General features: G+C 43.4%; 1 protein-coding gene across 4 annotated transcripts in view; it reads left to right on the top strand.

Moving 5' to 3' along the window:
* The window catches only part of SPATS2L (spermatogenesis associated serine rich 2 like), a 148118-nt gene that overhangs the window by 109222 nt on the left and 16844 nt on the right, over nucleotides 1–22052 (top strand). For 3 of the 4 annotated variants that reach the window (XM_016221378.2, XM_087819682.1, XM_016221466.2), the window contains exons 7-8: nucleotides 4576–4782; nucleotides 6087–6222. In XM_016221378.2, the coding sequence (XP_016076864.1) occupies nucleotides 4576–4782; nucleotides 6087–6222 (343 nt within the window). The remainder of the gene's footprint in view (nucleotides 1–4575; nucleotides 4783–6086; nucleotides 6223–22052) is intronic. The other variant, XM_016221553.2, reaches the window with a different exon arrangement.

The following is a 22052-nucleotide window of genomic DNA, read 5'->3' as shown; positions in this document are numbered from 1 at the left end:
TCCCTTCGCCTGCTTAGTTCATGGGATACCGAGTGAGCTTCGGTGCTTTTTCCTTGGAGTAATCTTTCGTGCCAGCCCTAGGTCAAAGATGCTATGCTCCGAAATTCTAGATTTCAGAATACTATGTACTTTCATAACATTCATCACAGCTGTAATTCTACATTTGTTTTTGTGATGGTTTGATTTATATGTCTTCCTATTAGACTGCAAGTTCTAGAAAGATAGAGACCACATCTGTCTTCAATCACCATTATATTTCTGGTGCCTAGAACTGGACATAATAGACACCCAAACAAGTCATTTTCATGGCCTCTATTGAATTAGTAGTGATAGAATACGTAGCGAAGTTAGGTTAATTACTTTTTTTAAGTTGCTCTACTGCTTTTTAAAGGTAATTATGGATTTTGCATTTCTTGTTTTAAAGGAAATTATACTAATTGAAGAAATTTGAAAAACTCTCTTTAAAATCATGATTTTGATGACTGCATTGTATTTTTATGAATTTGCTATATTTCTTTTAATTATTCCCAAACTACTAGATTGTTTTCACTTGTTTGCTGTTAGAAATAATGCTGTGCTGAACATTTCTTATAGATAAATCTTTATGAACAACTATGATTATTTCCTTGGCATATTTTTCTAGAAGTGGAGTTATTGCATTCAAAGGGTGTGAATATTTTTGAAGGTCTTAATATGTTGCTGTCTAGATAGACTGTATTAATTTTATTGTTTTTATTTGTAAAATTGATTCATGGTAAGATGGAACATTTTTAAGATATTTAATTTCCATTTGCATTTCTTCTTTTGTGAATATTTAAGAATTCTAAGATCAATGATCAAAGAACTACCAAAATATTATTATCAGTTATCATAAAACATTCATATTCACTTACGTACTTTTAAGTGAATGGTAACATGCTTTAGGTAACAGACATTAGAAATTTTAGACAGTTTTATAACAACAAATTATACTTTTTCAATTTTTTTAGGTAAAACTACAATACTATGTTAATCATTACCAGGTGATGTGCTTTACTGAAATTATGTGTATAGGAGACTATGAAACCATCTTAACTCAGTGGGTTAAAATAATTATTTTAGAACTACTCTATATTCAAAACATTTCTTAAAGTTAGATTCAAATTCTATGTATACTTATTTCAATCTACTTATAAGTACATAAAGCTTTCACTAGAAAGTAAAAACTAAAGAGGAAAAAAGTGTTTACAGAAACTTCGAAATCTGAGCACATAAACGGCTATACATACATTAAGAAAATCTTTGAATCCAAGTTCATATATTTCTCCCAAGAGGAACATTTGTTTCCTTTGGTGCTGTTAACAAAAAACGACCACCACAGTTTATGTTTTGCTGTGTAAAATAAATCAAGTTAAGAACAAGTTGATACCAAGATTTAGTAACTGGAAAATTGAAAGTCTTCAGTATTGAAGATTTAATTGTGAGAACAATTGCATGCATTGCAGCTGAGTGTAAATGGGTACCAACTGACCGGGAACTAATTCAGCCATGCATGTGAATAACTTTTTTAAGAAAAAGAAAGGCATGAATTTATATCTTCTTCATCACAAACTCCATTGAATTTTTGAATGTAGAAATCTACAATAATGAAGAAAAAGGAGGCCCTGAGTTGGCAGGAGAGTGCAAGTAGGTGGGAGAGGATTCACAGATGAAGGGGAATATAGGGAGCTACAGCATAGAATAACAGGGAGCTTTGGGAGGCAGGAGGATGACTGCCCAGCAGAAAACGGAGATACTCTAGATTTAGAGTCAGCAGATAGGATGGAGGGCAAGCTTAAGAAGAGAGGTATAAAACGGCAATTAAGTGAAGGTATTTTAAGGAAAAATCTACTATCTCCATACTATCTCTTCTACTCCAGCTTATTCTATAAGATGCCTAATATTTACCTTCAAGGAAAAAAAAAGGGGGGGGGGGGGAGAGCAGAGTGTGATCTAGTATTTTAGTGATTTATCAGAATGAAATCAAACTACCTGGAGGAAAATAGCAAAACCCAACATGTCTCAATGTGTCATCCAGTTTTAAAAATTACTATACATGTCCCTGGTCAGTGTGGCATAGTTGGTTGGAGTGTCGTCCCAGGCACCAAAAGATGGTGGGTTTGATTCCCAATCAGGGCCCATACCCAGGTTGTGGGTTCAATCCCCAGTCCGGGTGCATGCGGAGGCAACTGATCGATGTTTCTCTCACATCAGTGTTTGTTTCACTCCCTTCTCTCTCTAAAAATCAATAATTTTTTTTAATTACTATACCTGGGAAGAAGCAAGAAAATGTGACCTATAATGAAGAGAAAAATTAGTCATTAGAAGTAGACCCATGTATAACCCAGCTATTTAAGTCAGTAGACAAGGATTATAAATATACTCATTTGCATGCTTGTCTTTAGTTTAAAATTCTTTTGCATTCAACAAAATAATTTTTTTCCTTAGGTCATTATTTTCATCAGGCTATAATATAAAGCCCCTTATTTTTAAGGATAAGACTAGTTTACTACACTATTCACAATGAGATATATATTAGATTCTCAATTTATAATATTTCATCAAGGCTGAATCTTAACTGTGATTTAGAGAGGGAGTTGGAACCAGCCTGTACTTAATCAATGTTTTAACAAAACATTTACAGACACATCAAAAAATTAGTTTTTCATCTTTCACAGTAGCTTTTCTCCAGGTAGGTGGTACCGGCCATCTCCACCCCAACAGAATCCCCTAGTAGGTAGAATCCTGGGCCCTCTGCTGAATCAGAACCTCTAGGATTCTCATGCACACTAAAGTTTGACAGTCACTGACCAGAGTGAACTTCCACTTTAGTATAACTAAAGCCTCCTAATAATCTTTCTGGGTGAGGAAACTAAGGCTCAGAGATGTTAAGTGGCTTGCCCACCCTGCAGTAATTACCAGAGCCAAAACACCCACTAGGTCTTCTGACTCCAAGTACAAGTTTCTTTTTATTTCTAGTATATTCTCTAATCTTCTGGGGATTCTATTAAATGTTTTATTACTGGAGGAAATGCTGTTTTCAGTACTTAATTACTGTGTTTACCTCCTTGGTTGATCATTTCCTTGTGTACTATAATTTCCCTTTAAGTAAATTTCGAAGAGTACTCACTATTCAGCCCATAAAATGTATATATAGGTTATGAATGATGGATGCAGTTTTACACTTCTCATAAATGAGCTAATGTCTAAAATCAAATTAACTAGGACCCAGATCATATTCTTTTGCACTTTCCAAGTTCATTCTCTGTAATACTTGCGACCGTGTCAGGAAAACTGGTTTTTGTTTCTTTTTTTTCCTTCTGTGAAATCATTTTAAGTGATTGAACTTTAATTCAATCACAGTTCTACAGATAGCTATTGAGCCAGACACAAGTACTGGTGCTTCAGAAATGTATCATATTTTAATATTTGCCTTCAAAGAAGTCACAGCCTCTTCAAGGCAAAGGCAAGGAGCAGGCATGTACATATTGTGTTAAAACATAACTCACTAAGTTTTTACAGTGCACCGTGGGAGTAGAGAGAAGTGAGACAGGGTGACTATATGAAAAGGGGCTGGGCTTCATTGAGATGACATTGTGCCCTGTTTGAGTGTGAGCCACAGTCAGCCAGTAAAGGGAAGTTATTCCTACAGGGTCCTCAGGACATAGGGAAGATCAGAACATGGGTCTCCCACATCCAAACCTACACTCTTTCCACGACACTGAGCTTTCTCCCAAGAACCTGGCCTTCAGAAGCACACTGGCTTCCCTTTTTTCACACTCAGAGCTCTCTCTGGTTGTAAGTAAGATGTTAAGGGTGATACATTTCCTTTCCAGGCCACTAAGGTGCCATTTAATTCACTCCAGCAATAACTAAATAGGAACCTACCTTTAAAAGATGCCGAAAGCAACGTGCTGCTAATTTATTGCAGCATCTATTAGAGCTCTAGAGAGAATCTGACTCCAAGATTTTAAATATAGTTGTGATATTATGATGATGTTTCCTGATTTAATCCCCCTGTAAATTAGATGAAATGATTATAGTACCTGTTGTCACTTCATTCTTACTCTATCTCCAATCACTCTTCTGCCTTCATTAATTCAGAATAAAATACCACAAGACATTAATGTAGCAGTTGGAGATAGGAGGGCCACATTTTTATAGCCTCAATATGAAATCATACTTAAAGACATCTAAGCCTTTACTGAATAGAAAAAAAACCAACACCTGATCATCTCATGTAAGCCTCCTAATAACTTTCTGGGTGAGGAAACTAAGGCTCAGAAATGGTAAGTGGCTTGCTCGCTGTCACCCTGCAAATAATTACCAGAGCCAAAACACCCACCCTGGTCTTCTGACTCCAAGTACAAGGTTCTTTCTATTTCTAGTATATTTTCTAATCTTCTGGGGATTCTATTAAAACAGTTTCTTGACTGCAGTGAAAGGCGTTATTGCCAACATGGAAACGAAAACAAAAATCTTGGCGTTCCCCCATCACTTTATCTTCAATGTTTTTAGTTTATCACGTCACAGTCATTATTTGGTGTTTTCTTACAGAAGGCAACAGACCACTGCAACAGAAACTATCCTTAGATGGGAACCCCAAACCTATACATGGAACACCAGAGAGGTCAGATGGCCTACAGTGGTCAGCTGAGCAGCCTTGTAACCCCAGCAAGCCTAATGCAAAAACATCTCCTGTTAATTCCAATGCCCCTGCAGCTCATCTTGAAATAAAGCCAGATGAGCTGGCAAAGAAAAGAGGTAAAGTGATTTCTTTTGCACAAATGATTCAACATATTTTGCACACAGAGAAAAGTGCCAGGATGACAGAACTTTCCGAAAGATGCTGCTTAGTTGAAGAGAGATGCACCTGAAGTTGCGTTTCTTTCTATGACCCACATCCATTGAAAGGCAGATATGATTCCGCCCAGGTCGATCAAAGGCCTTAACTGTGTACATGGAATTGCATCCCCTCCCTCTGCCTCTCTGTGACCATTCTTCTCTTTGTAGTCAGGGATAAATTTGTATCACAGACACTTTCTACCCTAATGTCTCATTAAGCAAATGTTAATGCTGGAGCTCTTTCAGAAACGAATGCTGAATGTCTGCCTGATATACAAGTTCTGAACTTGCCTGGAGCAAAGATGAGCCTGGGGGCGGAAGGTCTTCTGATACGATCTTTCTCTCGTGAAGTCAGTTCTGCATTAGAACTTTCAGACAATATAACACTGAAAGAGGCTTTTGTTATTTGGCACATTATATTTTTATTATTTCTCAAGCTCTGATACACTTTACACATCACTGGTATTAAAAATGAAAGGGGCTAAATCACTTCCTTCCTGATTCTCAGAAGATTAAATAATGTTCTTCTCATTCAGCCTCAGTTATATCTGATTTCCTTGGCCTTGGTTTCATACACTTTCTCACTTTCCTTGAGGGAGATTTCTTTCTTCTAAGAAACACGCCCTGGTTGGGATAAATACAATTTGCCGATTTGTTTTGCACTATCTGTCAACCCCAGTGACAGTTTCAGGAAATCGCACAAGATTGGCACCCCCGGAGCCGGTTGAGTGCCGCTGCTATAATTACAGGCCTGGCTCAGGACCAAGGGGCCAGAGCCAGCGTACCTGGCACCCCGCTCGGCCGCTCTCTAGCTCGTTTGTACCTCTCCCGATCTCCAAGCCATTTCTTCCAGAAGCCCCCTGGCGTTTAACCTCGCAGAGCGGTGCTCACAGTGACAGATGCCGCCCTGCGCAGCTGCCCTTTGATCAGAGCCTCCTTTCCGAGGAGACCCTGTGCCCAGAGCAGCCCGGCCAGAGAGCCCACGGGGGAACTCACAGCAGTCTCAGTCCAAGCCACCCAGTCTGGGTTTTAAAAACCCAGGGTTATAAACATCTTCTTGACAGAACTTTTTTTTTTCCATTGGAAAACAAAAACAAATCTCTTTTTATTGGCAGAGGTGGGGGGGTGGTAAGTTAATTGGATTTTGTTGTTATTGTTCACCTCCCAGAGATGAAGTGCTCAACTTAAATAAACACTTTTTTTCCCCTTGACATTAATTTTAGGCCCAAATATTGAGAAGTCGGTGAAAGATCTGCAGCGCTGCACCGTGTCTCTAACCAGATACCGCGTCATGATCAAGGAGGAGGTGGACAGCTCGGTGAAGAAAATCAAAGCTGCCTTTGCCGAACTGCACAACTGGTGAGTAGCTCACCCTGGAAATAGACATTTATGGCACTCGAGCTGCTTCTGTGGGTAAAAATCTCAAATGCAAAACGCTGTTTATTTAATGTCTGAACGTCACGGAACAACTCTTCAGCAGTGTTTTTTAAGCCCTGCAGACAGGTGTATGTCTTGGGAATAAAAGAGAAGACATGTTTGAATAAAAAGAAACCTGATACACATAATTCATTGGTGTTTGAATTTGGCCCGAAAGCGTATGAACGATGTAGAACACAGTGAAGAACAGGACCTCAACAAATGGTATTTTTGACAAATCTCCGGAAAGCCAATATCATGCCTAGCTACTAAGAAAAAGTATTCCCAGCTTTGTCATTATAAAAGAAAAACTCCCTTAATAAAACTCAGAAACATCCTATATAAGCTTAGCGATAGTCCCATTCTTGGGGGTCTTTAAGACTGGAATTAAGTGGTACACTGGCGTGGTTTCGGTGGTGCCCTGCCCTACTCTGCAGCTGATTTTGATGGAAGACATTTCTTTGAGTCCTGTCAGTTGCTCGTGTCCACAGTTGGAAGGAAATGTCTATTGGTAAAGGTCAGTTTTTATCAATAGAAAAATGTTCTTATATCAAGCAGAACTCTTTCAGTTTCAAATAACAGGAACCCAAGTCACATTAGTCAAAGACAAAAGAGAATTGGCTGATACACAAGAAAACACCAGATTCCTTTAGGCAAATCTGGTTCTAAGCCCAAATTACGTTGTTTCTCTCTGTCTGCCTCCCTTCCTTTTTCCTTCACACCCTTCTTTTCTCCTTTCCTCTCTCAGTGTCTCTCACAGTCTCCTGGTTCTCCTATTCTTGGCTTCATTCTTAGACACGATCTCTCCATGTAGCAGCAAAGAGGGCCCGCTGGCAGCTCCAAGCTTACATAATCCTTAGCCCCTGTCATCTGAGGGAGAGGGCTTTGTGTCCAATAGTTCTAACAAAAGTCCAAGGGCTAATTCTCAGTGACTGGGTTGGGTCATGTATCTGTCCCTAAACCAAGTCACTGTGGCTAGAGCGACAGTCTTCCCACTAGCCAGGAGGAGACCATGTCTACCACAGAATTAGTGGTAGAGTGAGCCCCACATGAACCCCATGAGCTAAGAATTGAAGAGCTGTGGTTCCCAGGGGAAAATCAGGGTACTAAGAAGAAAAGTACAGGACAAAAACACATCCTCAGTGCCCAGGTTTACATAACATGTTCCTTGTACCTCATTGACCTGCCATGATTCTAGACTTTGGTCACATCTTCTGCATACTTTTTCTATTCCAAGTCCTTTTTTAGACACTGATGTGATTTTTAGCTAATTGTTGAGTTGTGTAAAACTAACAATTACACTTAACACTGACCTAATCTAAAATTTTCAAATTTTAAACCATCTGCTACATATGATACAGGACTCCAAGGGTGTATAAGACACCCTTAAAAGAAATCCATGCCCTTCAGTTATCATTCAGTGAGGAATCACTTACCTTCTACCCAGTCTTGGCATCTGAACCATCAGGGGCCTCTCCTCTGATCAGATTATAACTTAACTAATTGTTCAAAGCAAACTCCAAGAATATGTTTGAAACTATTAGAGAAGGTAAAGATGCTCTACAAATGAAAGCATTACTCTTATTATTGTTGGCTTTTAAATTTTATAGCTATATGACTTTTCCAATCTGTCCTTAAGTTACCCTCATATACAGCACACTCAACTTCCAGGCCTGTTCTGTAGAGCCAGAGTCAGCAAACTTTATCTGTGAAGGGCCAGCTAGTAAATGTTTGTAAGCTTTATGGGCTGTAAGTTCTCTGCAACAACTCAGCTCTGCTGTGGTGGCACAGAAGCAGCCAGAGGTGATGCAGAAAGGCTGTGGGCCAGTGTTGGCTCATGGGGGCGTAGCTGGCCAGCCTGGCTGGAGGCATCAGTTCGCTGCTCAGAGAAGACCTCTCTCTTATCCTTTTGTGTGGCATTTTAGAGTAAACTCTTCCTCTGAAGCTCCTAGTATACCTTCCGTCTGAGTGACTCACACACTAATTGACAAAGTGTAGCGATGACCTCAAATTACCCCTCTCCTCCAGCTGCTCTGCATACTTCTATTTTATTTCCTTAGTAAAATGAACATCACAATAGTCACGGGACATCTTGAGATTTATAACAGATTCTTTGAGTGTTTCACTCCTCATGAGCTAAAAGCGTGGGGCCAGGAAATTCAGCACCCGGGGAAGTTGTATATGTTTTCTCTGCTTGTAATTCACATTGTGTTTTAAACTGATGGGAAGGCTCACTTCTGAGTGAGCTGTGCCAGGCAATGCTGCTGTTTCAAAGTCACCTACCGGACAAACTGGCACTTTTGCTCCAAACTAGAGAGGGAAAAATGTAGATCAACCATTTTCTGTATGTTCTTGCTACAAAATGAGTAAATACCACACTTGTTTTCTGATCTAACCCTTAATAAATATCCCAAAACAATAACATAAATGTTAACTCAAAAAAATAAAAGCAAAGTAGTTTTGAATCAACCATTTTCATGCACTTCTGCCAAATGGAAAAACTTTGACTCTGTTCCAAACAAGCCTGCAGCCCAGCCAGCATAGTGATGTGCTCGAATGAAGCCTCCCTCTCATTTTCTGAGGGATGAATTTGGGGGATTGTGGTGCCTTTGAAAAATAGCAGGTCACAGAACTGAAGAAGGCAGCTTAAATGTTCTTAAAAAAATTAAGCTTTTCTGTGGGTGGTGAAATCATGAACAGTGGAGAGAATTTTGAGTGCAGCACCGTTCATTGAATGCAGTCGAAACCTCAGGATTACAGCGTAAGACACAGTGAGAATTGGAGGATACGGGACGGCCTGCGGAGGTTTCTAAAAAGTGCTGTTTCCAAGACGGATGGTAACGCCTCTGGTGCATGAACGACATTGCACTCCCAGTTCTCTAACCAAAGCTTTCAGCAGGCTATGTGTCTAGTTTAGAAATAAATGGGAACTCTCAGGTGAGAAATTCTAAATATTCACTTTGTTACCAAAGTGCCAGCTCCAGGAGGTGAATCCTACCTGGCCGAGTTCCCCCAAAATGGGACTGAAAGTCACGGGAATGGTGGTTTTGTGAGGCTGGGAGAAGGCCCTTGTTTGCATGTGCTCAATACCAAGTGACCACACAGCTGAGTAAAATGAACTAAACGCTTACCCCTCCCAGCCTGATTCTGAACAATACTTCATTCAGTACAGTCAGTGGAGAAATCCATTGAGTTGCTAAATTATAATATCAAAGTTGGCATTGAACCTGGACACAGTCACATTGGGCTAAATGACCATTGCACGGATCATTGTTACTTTCCCAGAAAGAACTGGGGATTTGAGAGGGGAACAAAAATGACACAGTGTTCTCACAATACGTCCTGACAGGAAATAAATTTTGCAACATGAGCATCTGTGTGAAAAGTCCCATCAGGAACTAACATGAAACAGCTGGCTTCTTTTCTATACGGTTGGCCCCCTACCACAACTGGAAAATATTCATTCTTTGGAATTATAGCTGCCAGATTTAATTGCTTTGTGTGCAAACTAGTCTAGTTTCTCACCGCAAATCTGTGTGTGTATGTCCAAGTTGATGGTGAAGGCTTAAAGTGAGCAATAAAACACTGAATTCAAAAAAAAAAACATTGAGGGAGGAGAGTACTGCTTGATAGTTCTGCCATATGCTGGGGAGGAAGTATTCCAGAAAGAGCTGTAAAGAATGTGAAGGTGCTGTTGGCGATTCGGCATCTAATTCAAAGCACCCCTAAAGAAAGTGGGAGATGGTAATGAGCTGGGGGAAAGAGTGGCTGGGCATGAGGTAACAGTTGCAGAGAATGGGGGCTGGAGGGACCGTATTTTTAGGCTGCTTTGGGTTCGGGTAGGAAAAGGTAATCAGTCAAAGCCTGCCTTCCGTATAAAGGGGCCAGAAATGTTTCTATACCTCATGTGTATTTTTGCCTAAAGCCATGCCAGGTGTGGCTCACGGAGCAGAGGGGAGTGGGTGAGGAGCCTCAGCTGCCCTGGCCCGAGGCCCCTGCCCGCTGCCCCCTCTCCATCTGGGACTTTCTCCCTCAGCGAAGACGGGGTGAGCTTCTGCCCTGCAGGCCAGGGCTCCTCACCAGGACGCCGCTCACTCCCGACGGGAACTTGTAATGGGTCCCCCTTCCCCTCCCCTTTTCTTTTTCACCATTAACCCTCATTTCTGTGTAACTGATAGCTTCGTCCTTTTGATGACCATGTGTCGTCCCTCCCAGAGTGACATATTTGCATGTTAACAAATGTTAACCAAATCTGTTGAGGCTCTCTCCACCAACCAAAAGAGTAACTAAAAGTGAGAATTACAGAAAAAGCTATTTTGAGATAAATCTTTATCTTCTTCCGGCCTCCCCCAAGTCCCACTATGAAGGGGGCCTCTCATCTGCTAGGGGAGCCCTGGGGGTCACCAGGTGGCCTTCTCTGGACTGCGAGGCTGAGGACTCCCCAAGGGGACGACGTGCGGGGGCTGCTGCATCCAGAACAAGCTGCACAACTGGCTGCCCCTCATTCCCGGTGCGCTGCTCCTTGGTGGCCAAATAATGTCAAATCCTTGGAGCATACAGCCTGGAACTACTTCAGTTTGAGTCCAAATAACACCATTTTTCTCCGCAGGTTTATTACATAGCAGGATTCTTTCCTCATTGGTTGTTTTCCCTCCACGTTTCCCAAACTTATAGCTGCTTCTTGGTGAATACCTGGCTTTCCATTCAATGCTTAAAGTCGTTTTTTCTGTACCCTTTAGGGTTTTTATTTTTTCTCTTTGTGACTAACTTAACAGTGACTGAAAGATGGTGCCTATAAATTAATATTTACTTCTCTCCATGCCAAAGTATATGTGTATGCACTATAATTAAAGACTCTTAGGGCTTTGTGGTCTTGTGGTCATCCTTTGCCCCAGAGATGCTGATGTCAGTGGTCTGGAGTGGACCCAGAAATAGGTGTGTGTTTTTGAAGAACTGCAGTGATTCTTTTGTGCACCTGTGGCTGAAACTCACTGGTTGAGAATCCTGCAAAAGGATCCAGTATGTCTGGGGCTAGGGTAGTGTTCTCAGTGGGATGAACTTGCCCCAGGAGACAGCATGTCTGGAAATATCTTTGTTTGTCACACTTGGCTTCTAGTAGACAGAGGGGAGGCATGCTGCTGAATATTCTGGAATGCACAGGACAGTCCTCCCCCACCCCTTCCAGACTACAAAAGATTATCTGTCCCAAGACATTAATAACGCTGGGAAGGCCTGAACGCGGGAAAGTGAGAGGACTGCACCCCTCCCTGCACTGTCACCTCTGCCCAGTCCTTTGCATGTTCTGCTGTAGCCAAAGGAGGAGATTCTTCCCTTTGCAGCACCCGAGTTTCTACCTGCCCCTCCTCCAGTTGCTCAGACAAGAGAGAGGAAATCTCCTCTCCAATTATTTACATACCCGAAGAACATAACCATTGTCTTTTCAGATCTGTGAAGTAGGAATTTTTTTTTCCATATTGCCTGAAATATAAACCTTCTAGCTACACATTTTAAAGGTCAAATTACATTTTTATCTTCTTAAGACCAGAAAAACAATTGCATTGAAGTGTAGAAAATTGAGGGCTTTGCTTTTTTGTCTAGTTTTCGTTATAGAACGCAACTCAGTCCTTAGGAGAAAATGGGAATGTTAAGGACTGACGCTTGTAGCTAATGACAGGCAGTCACTTTCATTAACCATCCTGTCTCTACCTGAGTCTTTTTGTCATTTCGCAATAAAGCCACACAGCACAGTGGGGACCAGGATTGGGGTGAGGATCTGAAGCATGTAAAGATAAATACAGTAGGGAATTTTTCTGTCTAGGGGATTATTATTTTTCTTCGGCATCAGCGAGGCAGCAGTAATACTTAGGGTTCCTGGGCACACGTGGCATTTTTCCAACTACTCTAATGCCAGTGACAGTGACATCCTCAGGTGTGCCAGCCCTTGTGTTCCTTAAATTGAATGAAAACAGGTCTTTCTGCATATCTTATGCTTCAGTAGTGGTTGGACAAATACTTGTTAAGCATTTAATTACCCGGCCTTAATTAGGAGACTCATTGAATTGTGGCATCGTATATACTTCGATAGATAAACATAGGGAAAGTAAGCATTAGGTGAAACAGGCCCTAGAATCAGATCTTTGTCACAGAAAAGATGCTGCAACAAGCAAACTTGGAGAATGCCGACAGAAGCATGGGGAATGAGTCGAGACCCCACTTTGAACCCGGGTGGCTGAGAGGAAGCTTTCCCAGGGTCCCCACCGGCCCTGAGAGCACCCGAGTGCTGTGCTCCAGGAATAAAATGATGCTTTTCTCTGCACCACTCAGCAAGGGACACTGGTAATGGGAATACAGCAGAAGAGCTGACGCTAGGAACCTTTTTAGCCACTTAGTATTGTTATGCAACAATTCCACAAAGCCTTCAGCTCCCTATTAAAACATCAGCAGTGTGTTAAACGGTTGCTAGATTTTGCCAGCTCCTTAGACCAAGTGTGTGTGAAGACAAAATCAAGAGTTTGCATTGTATTTATTATGGTGGGTTTTTTTAAAGAAATTTAATAAAAAGTCTCCATGCCCTGCTCTGGAAATGAATACAATCTTCCCATTGATCAAAACCTGTGCAAACAAGACTTTCCTTCTCATCCGATGGTTTTCCTAAGCGCCCACCTGCTTGCGGCTTGTACCAAGCACAGCCCAGCGGAAATGAAACCAACCTGTCCTTTCTCCGCACGCCCACACTCGCGATATGCCAGCATATTAAAGGAGGGCACAGGATGGAAATGAACACACACCTGCAAAGGGTATCAGGAGACATTAATAGAAGGGCCTAATAAATATATTTATGCCTCAAGAGGGCCGGCCATATGTGTGGTTTTTTGTTGCTGCCCTAGCTGACAAATTGCCCAAAATAACTCCATTTCCTTACCCTGCACCGGTCCAATAAGCAGAAACAGGCTCTAGGATCCATTCTGAAGCTGTGGGAAGGGTAAACACCACGCATCGTGGAGAGACTCAAGGTTCCTGTGACTTTGTGACGAAGGCGAGTCCCTGTGGTGCAGTGTATTTCAAATCTCGCCTCGTTTGTGAATGTGTCATTCTAAATAGGTGCAGCTCGCTTTTGGAGGGGAAAGCTGCTTTTTTCCTATTTTCTTTCCCCTCCGAGGTTTTTCTCTGTGTTGGATGTTTCCCCAGGGCCACTGCAAGGACTCAGTGAATCAGTCAGCATGAAGGAAGAGCAGGTTGATAAGTACAAAAAATACAGAACTGGCCTTTTCCGTTTGGGTATAATCCCCAGGAAACCAGTATAAATAGCACCTTGTATTAAGAGCTTTTCTGAGCTGCATGTGATTACCTCCATACGTTATGTCAGGTGCACACTTAGCATGGGAAGTCGGCTTTCCATTCACTGCAGCCCTTTTTGCAGAATAATAGACCCACCGTAAGAGCCTGAGAACAAGAAGTTGATTCTAATTTCAGCTTGAAATCCAAAAAGATTTCTGAACCTTTTCAGCAGTTGAAGGCTACCAATCAAACCAGCTTTGTAACGTGCTCCTGAATAGGAATTGTTAGTTTCATCATAGAATAGAAATATAAAAAGGAATTAAGCACATTGTTCTAGCTTTACAATCCCAGATCATGTATTACTTGTGTCTTTTTAAAATTATAGTATAATCCATTTTCACTGGAAAATAAGACAAATTTGTTCTTATAAGTATAAATATAAAATACATTATAATTTTACAATTTCTGAATGGATCTTGCTGCTTATTTCTGTTTATTAGGTGGGTATAGAGTGAGACTAAGGCATCATTTTGGGCCATTTGTAGCTAAGATAGCAACAAATCAGATAAAAGACTATATAAAATACCTGAAGCTACTGTAATACAATTCCTTATAAGTATGTTATATTATTTTTCCAGTGCCTGTAAACCTTTGGTTCTTAGTAGGCTATATTCTAGCAAGTCACATTTCCAAGGTTAGTAACCACTTAATTGGAGGCGTGGGGTATAGAGTTAGAAAGAATGGGGTTTAGATCCCATCTCCACATATCCTGACTCTGAACGTGGCTGAGCTTCTGAACTTCTACTCAGCTACAAAACAGGGTTGTTGCTGTCACTTTCTAGGGCTTTTGTGAAGAGTCAAGTACAAGATACGCATTTCTTAGATTATTCCAAGAAATCTCTAGTCTGCCTGTGACAGAAGTTCGGTCTAGGTTGGTTCTCTTCGGTTCCAGATAATCATTCAGTAAATTTCTTTCCCTCTCATCCACAACACTGGGGAGATATCTTCCTCCACCTCCCTTTATCCAGCATGCAGTGGGTCCCAGCTGGGAGATACAGATATGTTACCACGACTTTTTGCTGTTTACTGCTCCATGAAGAGAGAAGTAAGGCAAAGGGACCCCGGTTCTGAATGGCCACAGTTGCCACCAGATCAGCCCTCCTTCCCCTCCATGTCTTCCATGCCTTCTCCCTGCCTTCTCTTCCCCTTTCTTCATTCATCCATCCAGTAGATAGATGAATATGTGACAAGCTGGTGCTTCTCAAATTTTGGAATGCACGGGGGGGGGGGGGGGGCGTGTGGGGCCTAGGAATCTGCATTCAGTAAGCACCATGAGTAATGGTCTGAGGACCACACCTGCAGAACAGGCTAAAATTACTGAGGGATAAAAGATGATCTCTCTCCTAGATAACACCCAAGGTCTAGTGGGAGCAGACAAATAGACTGTGTAATGTGTGTGGCAAAAACTGTAATGGAGCTGTGCCCGGGGGAGGGGCAAACCAGCACTGGCTGTTAACTCAGGTCCTGAGTGGTATCCTTGTGCCGAAAGACAGTTACCACCTACAGGCAGAGATTCCTTCCTTTTCCATAGGTGTAGGTTTAGTTGTATGTGTTTTAAGAGGATGGTGGTAAATCACGTAAGTGTTGTAGCTATAGAAACTAAATACAGTTAACTGGCTTTCCTTGAATAGTGATTTCCATGGAAAGAAACAACACTAAGATAATTAGCAAGATAAGAAATTATATTATTAAGCAAAATCACATATAAAATTCTAAAGGGAGGTATATAAGAAATATAGATGTTTCTGTTGAACATGTGGTGTTATGGAATTTCTAGAATTTACAGGATTTTGCAACGCTGATGTCATTTTAAAAATTCCAAGAAGAAAAAGGAATCCCTGTTTGTTTTTTCAATTAACGATGTCTTTTTTTTTTTTTAGGAACTCTAGAGTTTTATAAGTGCTCAAGTTAGTCCTTATGCTAAATCTGCATGTGTCTCACTCCAGAAATGCACCTCAGACAGTGTGATGAAATATTCATTAACTGTGATTTAAATCATTGTAGGATTCCCATATAAAATATGGGAGGTGTTAACATTAACAGATTATATTACCGCTGATAAAAGAAATAGAAATAAAACAGGCCCAGCCTGATTGGCAGATTAAGTGCAGTTGTCATTTTCATTGACTACCGGATGGATTTTAACTGTGCTTTATATGTTAAGAGTGGTTCGTGCTTGGAGGCACCAGCTACCTTCTTTCCCTGATAGGCCATGGTCACTGGGTACCTTTTCAAAGGGTTGTGTCCCAACTCCAGTCTACATGCTATAGACATGTATGTTGTGTTTTGTATATTTGCCAAGTATCACTGTGGAATTCAAGAAATATTTTAAAAGATCACTGTTGCATTCAGAAAAAAATAATTTCTTTCCAGTTATAAAATGAATGCCAGTTGTTGTAAAACCTAAGTGCAAAAATGGACAGAATAGAAGGTGACAGCTCCAAGAATCCCAATAAAATAGTAGGCAAAACCAAATGCTTGATGATGAGCCCAGAGTTAAATTGGCAACAGTGGCAGTGGAGTAGGGCAGGAGGGACATTTCTGGGGTGACCTCAGAGGATTTGGTCACATGGGAAGTGAAGGAGAAGGTGTCATGGAGACTGGGTGAGTTCCGATACCAGTAACCAGCATATAGGGTATTGGAGAGCGGGCAGAATTGAGATGTAGGGGAGCTCTTGACTGAGACATCCCTCTTAATAAAAGACAGACTAACAAGAGAAAAGCAAACCGAAGTTTATTAGCATGCATCTCACAGTTAATGAACAAGGAAAAATGAGGAACTCAGAGAGTGGTTTAGAATTCAGGCTTAAATACCACTTTCACAGGGAAAGGGAAGAGGGGCATAGGCCTCTCAGAGGAGAGTACGTGATTTTTAGGGAAGATGAATGGGCCCTTAGACAGATAGGGCAGTTTGAGAGTTTTTGACAGTTTGGGAATGGTGTTGACTGCTTGTCTCTTCTTCTGTGACAAGAGCCAACCATCTTCCCTGGTTGATGAAACCCTTCGCTGGAGAGGAGATTTATCACAACTGAGTTCCTTTTGGAGGATCTGTCTTTAGACAGATAAGGAGAGTTCAGAGAAAGCCTCTTTGCTGCTTCAGGTGCCTATAGCTCAGTCAATATACCAAAGTGCTGTATTTTGGGGTGGCACATGTGCAAGCACCTGTTGTGTTGGGGCTGCCAGTCCTGACCTAGGACTAGAGAACCACACACAGTCTTGCTGCATTGTGCCTGAGACATGGGTAAGCAGAAACCCCTGACTAGTTTTGCCCTGGGCCCAAGATTTATGGCAATACTTGAGGAGGTGGACTGGAAATGGCATCCATGGTCCTGTACATCCTAAATGCATACAGGGAGTTTTCCTGCCCTCCACCTGGCGGGTAAAATCCTCTCACCCCAGGGAAGGAACATAGGTGCCTGAATCTGTGGGCAGTGCAGGTGGCCTCTGCCATCGGTGCCCGCTCCTCAGCTCAAGGCCCACATAGTGGCCGCTGGGCGCTACAAGGCTGCCAGGAGCCTAGCTGGCATTCCTCTGGGCCTTTACAGTTCTTCCTGTGATGCAATAGCAAGGAGCAGAACCCACCGTGAAGGGACTCTGTGCAGTGCGAGAGAAACAAATTAATTATACAGGAATTCTTGCTTTACAGCTTACCACTCGTTTGTGTGCTGTATGTAAAATGTAGAGACCAGAAAGGCTGAGCATCACCTTAGTATCAGACTCCTTTCTTCCCAGCAGTTCCCACATTCTCTTTCCCTTTAGTGGGCCAGGGACAGGAGGCCCTTCCTCATCCTGCTCAGCCTGCCGAGGCTCTGGGCTCTGTCTCCTTCCAGAAGCTCTCTGCTTGCTTTGTTCTGCTTGGCAGCCGAGGGGTTAGGGAAGCTCCAAACTGAAACACTTCCTCCACAAGAAGGTTCTGAAGCAAAACTGTTGGGATCAGGTGGGCCCAGACAGTTTCTGTCACTACAGCCTCCTGAGGCAAACTCCCTGAGATGGGAAGGTGGCCTTGTTTTAACTCTTTAACATGTAACTCTGGCTGCTGTTGCAGATGGATTTCTTTAAATTCCCTTTGAAATTCTGCTTTCATTCCTTAGTATCCACCAGCTGGTTCTGCTCTCCAGCTGATCAACCACTGGCAGTCCTGTGGGCTGCCCCCTATCATAGCATCTTCCTCTGTGACGCACCGAGATCTGGCATGGCCCATCCAGGCTTCCAAATGAAGCAGTTCTGTCCCTCACCCTCTTAGTCTCCCAGTTTAAAGAAGGGGCTTCCACAGAGCAGAAAATGGTCAATGTATTCCTGCTGAAGTGCCTTTCCGATTCTTTTTATTATTGTTGTTATTAGTCCTCCATAGAAAGGGATCAAGACAGTGGAAACATTTTTATAAAACGACACTTTATCTCTGTGATTAACTACATAATAAACCATAAAGGCTCTGCCATGGTGATCTCTTCCTCCTTACACCTTATTGCTTTGATAATAAAAGCTTTTTTATGGCAAGAGAATAAAACTTTACTGTCCAGGCAGTTTAGATAAAATGAGGGCATGCGTTTTGGAAGGAGAAAGGGCACATCTGAAGCCCGGGAGGCCAGCATGGGTTCTGTGTGAGCTCAGTTTAGGTAGAACGTGTTCGAAGTAGCTGAAGTCTGGCATCCTCTGGGGGACTTTATCCAGCCACTGAGGGAACTTTTAGTGGTCAGTGGAGAGCCAATGAAAGAGCTCTGTGTCTCCAAGTTCAGACGGTCACTGTTGAAAAACAAAAATGTTCAAAACTTAGAATTGCAGAGGGGAAAGCACAAATTTTAATAATTTGTTGCCACCTCAGTTTGCAAACAGAATCATTAACTACCTTTTTTGATTCTAAGCCAAACCCTATGTGGTTCGGTGAATATCGTTGCACTTTCATTCATAAGCTTATGTCTCAGATGATTAGATTCCGTCAGAGACAAAAATTATATAAATTTTTGCATAAGCATGATTTATATGCAAGCACTACACTATACCAATTAAGAAGAAGTTTCATTATTGATATGCCATAGGAAAATGAATATGTTTTCTTCCCTTACATTTATCACTATCAACAGAGCAACTCACAATAGTCTGAGTTCATAAAGTTTTTAAAAACTCAGAGCATCCCCGAAGATGTGATGATTAAACAGAGACCTGAAGGAATACTCAGAGTTAATGAGATGAAGAAAGGCAGGGTTGGGGAGGAGAGTTGTGTTCCAGCAGAGGGAAGGGCATATGCCAAGGCCCTGTGGTGAGTAGGGAGCAGAGCCCATACCCTCTGGGGTGTCGTGAAGCTTAAATGAGATCAGCCAGTAAAGGTGGGGGCTCTTTTTAGTGTTCCTGGCACACAGCAAGCACTCAGGATGTGTTAGCTCTGACCGGCTCTCATTTTGAGGCAACTTGGGGCTGATAAGTGTACACAGGTTTACCTCGAAAGCAAGCAGGTGGCCTTCCTGCTTCCCCCGGGAATGTGGTCTGTGACACTGTGGTTTTTCTGTGACTCATCAACTCTGATGTCACTCCTCTCAAGGCCCGGCCTGGTATCTCCGTCCTGGTACCTCTAAGAAGATTCACTAGGACTTTGCAAATGGCACTGATGAAATTCCTCGTGAAGACAGATGCGACACCAGGCCCTGTGGGCGCCTGGACGGTTTCAGACCCAGCCTTTCCTCTTGGACCTCCCTGTGGTCTGGTGCTCGCTCGGTGTGCTGGCTCCTGGCTGCCTGGCAGCCTGCCAGAGGACGCGCTGGCCTTTGCTGCTCCGTCCTCTGCGTCCGCCTCTCACGGCCATTCCTCCCGCCCACAGCCTGCTGCCTTGAAAGCAAAATCCAAGAAAATGCGCAGGTGCACTGTTTTGAGATTCTTGAGGGAGGTTCAGCAGGAACTGTCTCAGGCCGGCAGCCGATCCTGGTTTGCATTCAGATCGTCGGTTTGGAAGAAGGTCCTGACTCAGCAGAGATCCCTTGGCCTGCCTTTATCCACAGAGTTTTGAAAGCAGCCATACAGAGCAGTGCTTGAATTACTAGGACGCTTGAGGACAATGCTTTGTTGAAATACCCAGAGGAATGGAAGCATGGTTTGGTGCCAACTCCACAGGCTTTCTCACATCCTCAAGTGGGCATTAAGCAGATTAGCAGTTTATTGTGTGTAACCTTCATTCCTCCAGTGGCTAGCCCATAGGCCGGAACTAACCATGGTGTGAATATCCAGCTTCGTGTCCTGTGTGTTAGATCTGGGGATGTGTATTATACCCCAGATGTCCATCTTGTAAACTCTCTGGGCACATAATACATCAACAAATTTAATCAACAAAAATTTGCCATGATTTCGTAGCTGGTAAAGAAATTAGCAAAGGCCCCCTCCTACACCATCCTCCCCACGCGACACACACAGGCTGCAGGGTTCCAACCTCCAGGGCCTGTGGCCTTGTTGGGGCTGAGAAGGGGGGGGCTGTGGGAGGCTGTGCTGGCACTCTGGCTGCAACCACCGGCAGCCTGAGGACACCTGGTCTTGTATCATGTGCATGCGTTTCCTTACATTGTGTACTTCGCATTGCCCTCCGAACCCGGAGACTAATTAGAAATCTTCTAGTTGGTTGGGGGTGGGGGAACCTTAATTTCTTCTTGCCATCACCATTTTCTTTCCTTTTCTGTTTCTCACTATTTCCCCAGTCCAGTTCCTTTCGCAGATCCTCTCACTTTCTTCCTCTCTGCTCTCCCCAAATGGATGTAGGCTCCACGAGGATGGTAGCAACTCTTTTTGACCCAGAGCTGTATTCCCAGCCCCACCACCCTTGCCTGGCACGTGGCAGGCGCTCGGCAAGCATTTACTGGATGGATGAAGGTGTTGCCAGTCTCCCCGTTTCCAGCGCCCTCTGCGGCATGCTCCTGTACAGCTGTCCCAGACCCGTGCGGCCCTGCCGCACACCCCTGGGGAGGAGGAGGGGCCCTTTTCCTGCAAGTCTCACGTGACCTGCAACCCTAAGTCAGCTGAAGTCCCAAAGACGTTTCCCGGACTCCTTTCCATGCCCTGTGGAAGTCCAAGTCCTGCTCAGATTTGTGCCAGTTCTGGCGGTGGGGTGGACCTTACCCTCCCGCTCGCTCTGCCCTCGGGCTGCTGCCTCTTGCCAGCCGCTGAGCCCGTGCTTGCTCGGTGTCTGTGCGTCTGTGTGTCTGTGTGTCTGTGCGTCTGGGACTGTGCACCAGGCAGTGTGCGCCCCACAGCAGCACGTGAGGCCCTCGGGCTCCTGGAGGAGCTGCCGCCCACCCTCACCCCACTACGGGTGGTTTCTCCCAGGACCTTCACCCTGCACAGCTCCCAGCCTTCCTGCCGCCTCCTCCCTCGTCTGTCCCCCCTTTCTGTAGGGGATACAAATCCAGAGCCTTTTCTCAGGCAGGGGAGCTTAGCCACGTTGTTGTAGTTCGGGCTCCTGACTCCCCATCTCTAGGCTCTCACCTCCTCAGTAGCTCATCCACTTGCCTCGTTTTCCTAAACTAACACGGAACTGCCCTCTCTCGGAGGGATAAAAACAAAAACAAAGCATCACTTGGCCTCGGTGGTGGCTACATTTGTGAACTTGGCAGAGAAGGTAAATATACCTCCTACTCACAGGGACGCCAGCCTGTTGACCCAGCTCAGCATTTCATGTGAACAACTCCATGCTGGCTTAGGAAGAGTGTCCAGGAGGACGCACAAGCCGGTCACAGCGGAGGCCTGCAGGGAGGAGAACTGAGTGGGTGGGCACAGGGGTGGGATAAAGACGTCCTCCTCACCATAAGCCTTTCTTTATCACAGTGTCGCATATTAAAACACATGGACATCATACCTACGTAATGTCAGTAACTAAGGGACCAGCAACCTGAGGCGCTGGTTACACCCAAGTGATCCTCGCCGGTGACCTTAAGCCGTATGCGTCATGAGGACAGCTGACGCCTGAGCGGCCTTTGGCTTAGCGCCCAGTCCTGAGAATTTCCATTCACTGTTCACGTCGGTTCTTCCTTTTGGGTCTCCGCGCTGGAGAGAGCTGAGCTCCTCCGCACGCAGGCCTTAGCCTGCAGTGTTTAGTTTACATCGTCGGGTGTAGGGTCCCCAAAACTCCCAGGAACCGCTTCTTACCTTGACAAATATATAAAATAGTTTCTCTTAAGAGGAAATCAGTTTTCAACACACTTTAAAATTTAAGTGGGGGGGAAAAGCATATCTGATTGAACAATCTGAGTAGTAACGGCGATCGCTGCAATGTGTTTAAGTGCATTAAGCACGAGTTCATAATTAAACTGTACGAACAAGCAATAAAACCGCATTGGCTACTTTTAGGGGCTGCTAAGAAACCAACTACCATTTTAAGAACTAATAAATAAAAGGAGAGACATAAGAATTTGTCCTGTCTTACCTGTACAAACTGTACTTCATGATAACCCAAGTAGTTG

This window comes from Miniopterus natalensis, chromosome 8 (assembly GCF_054644295.1).
Source record: "Miniopterus natalensis isolate mMinNat1 chromosome 8, mMinNat1.hap1, whole genome shotgun sequence".
NCBI classification, from domain to species: domain Eukaryota; kingdom Metazoa; phylum Chordata; class Mammalia; order Chiroptera; family Miniopteridae; genus Miniopterus; species Miniopterus natalensis.
This window is presented reverse-complemented; position numbering and strand designations above follow the sequence as displayed.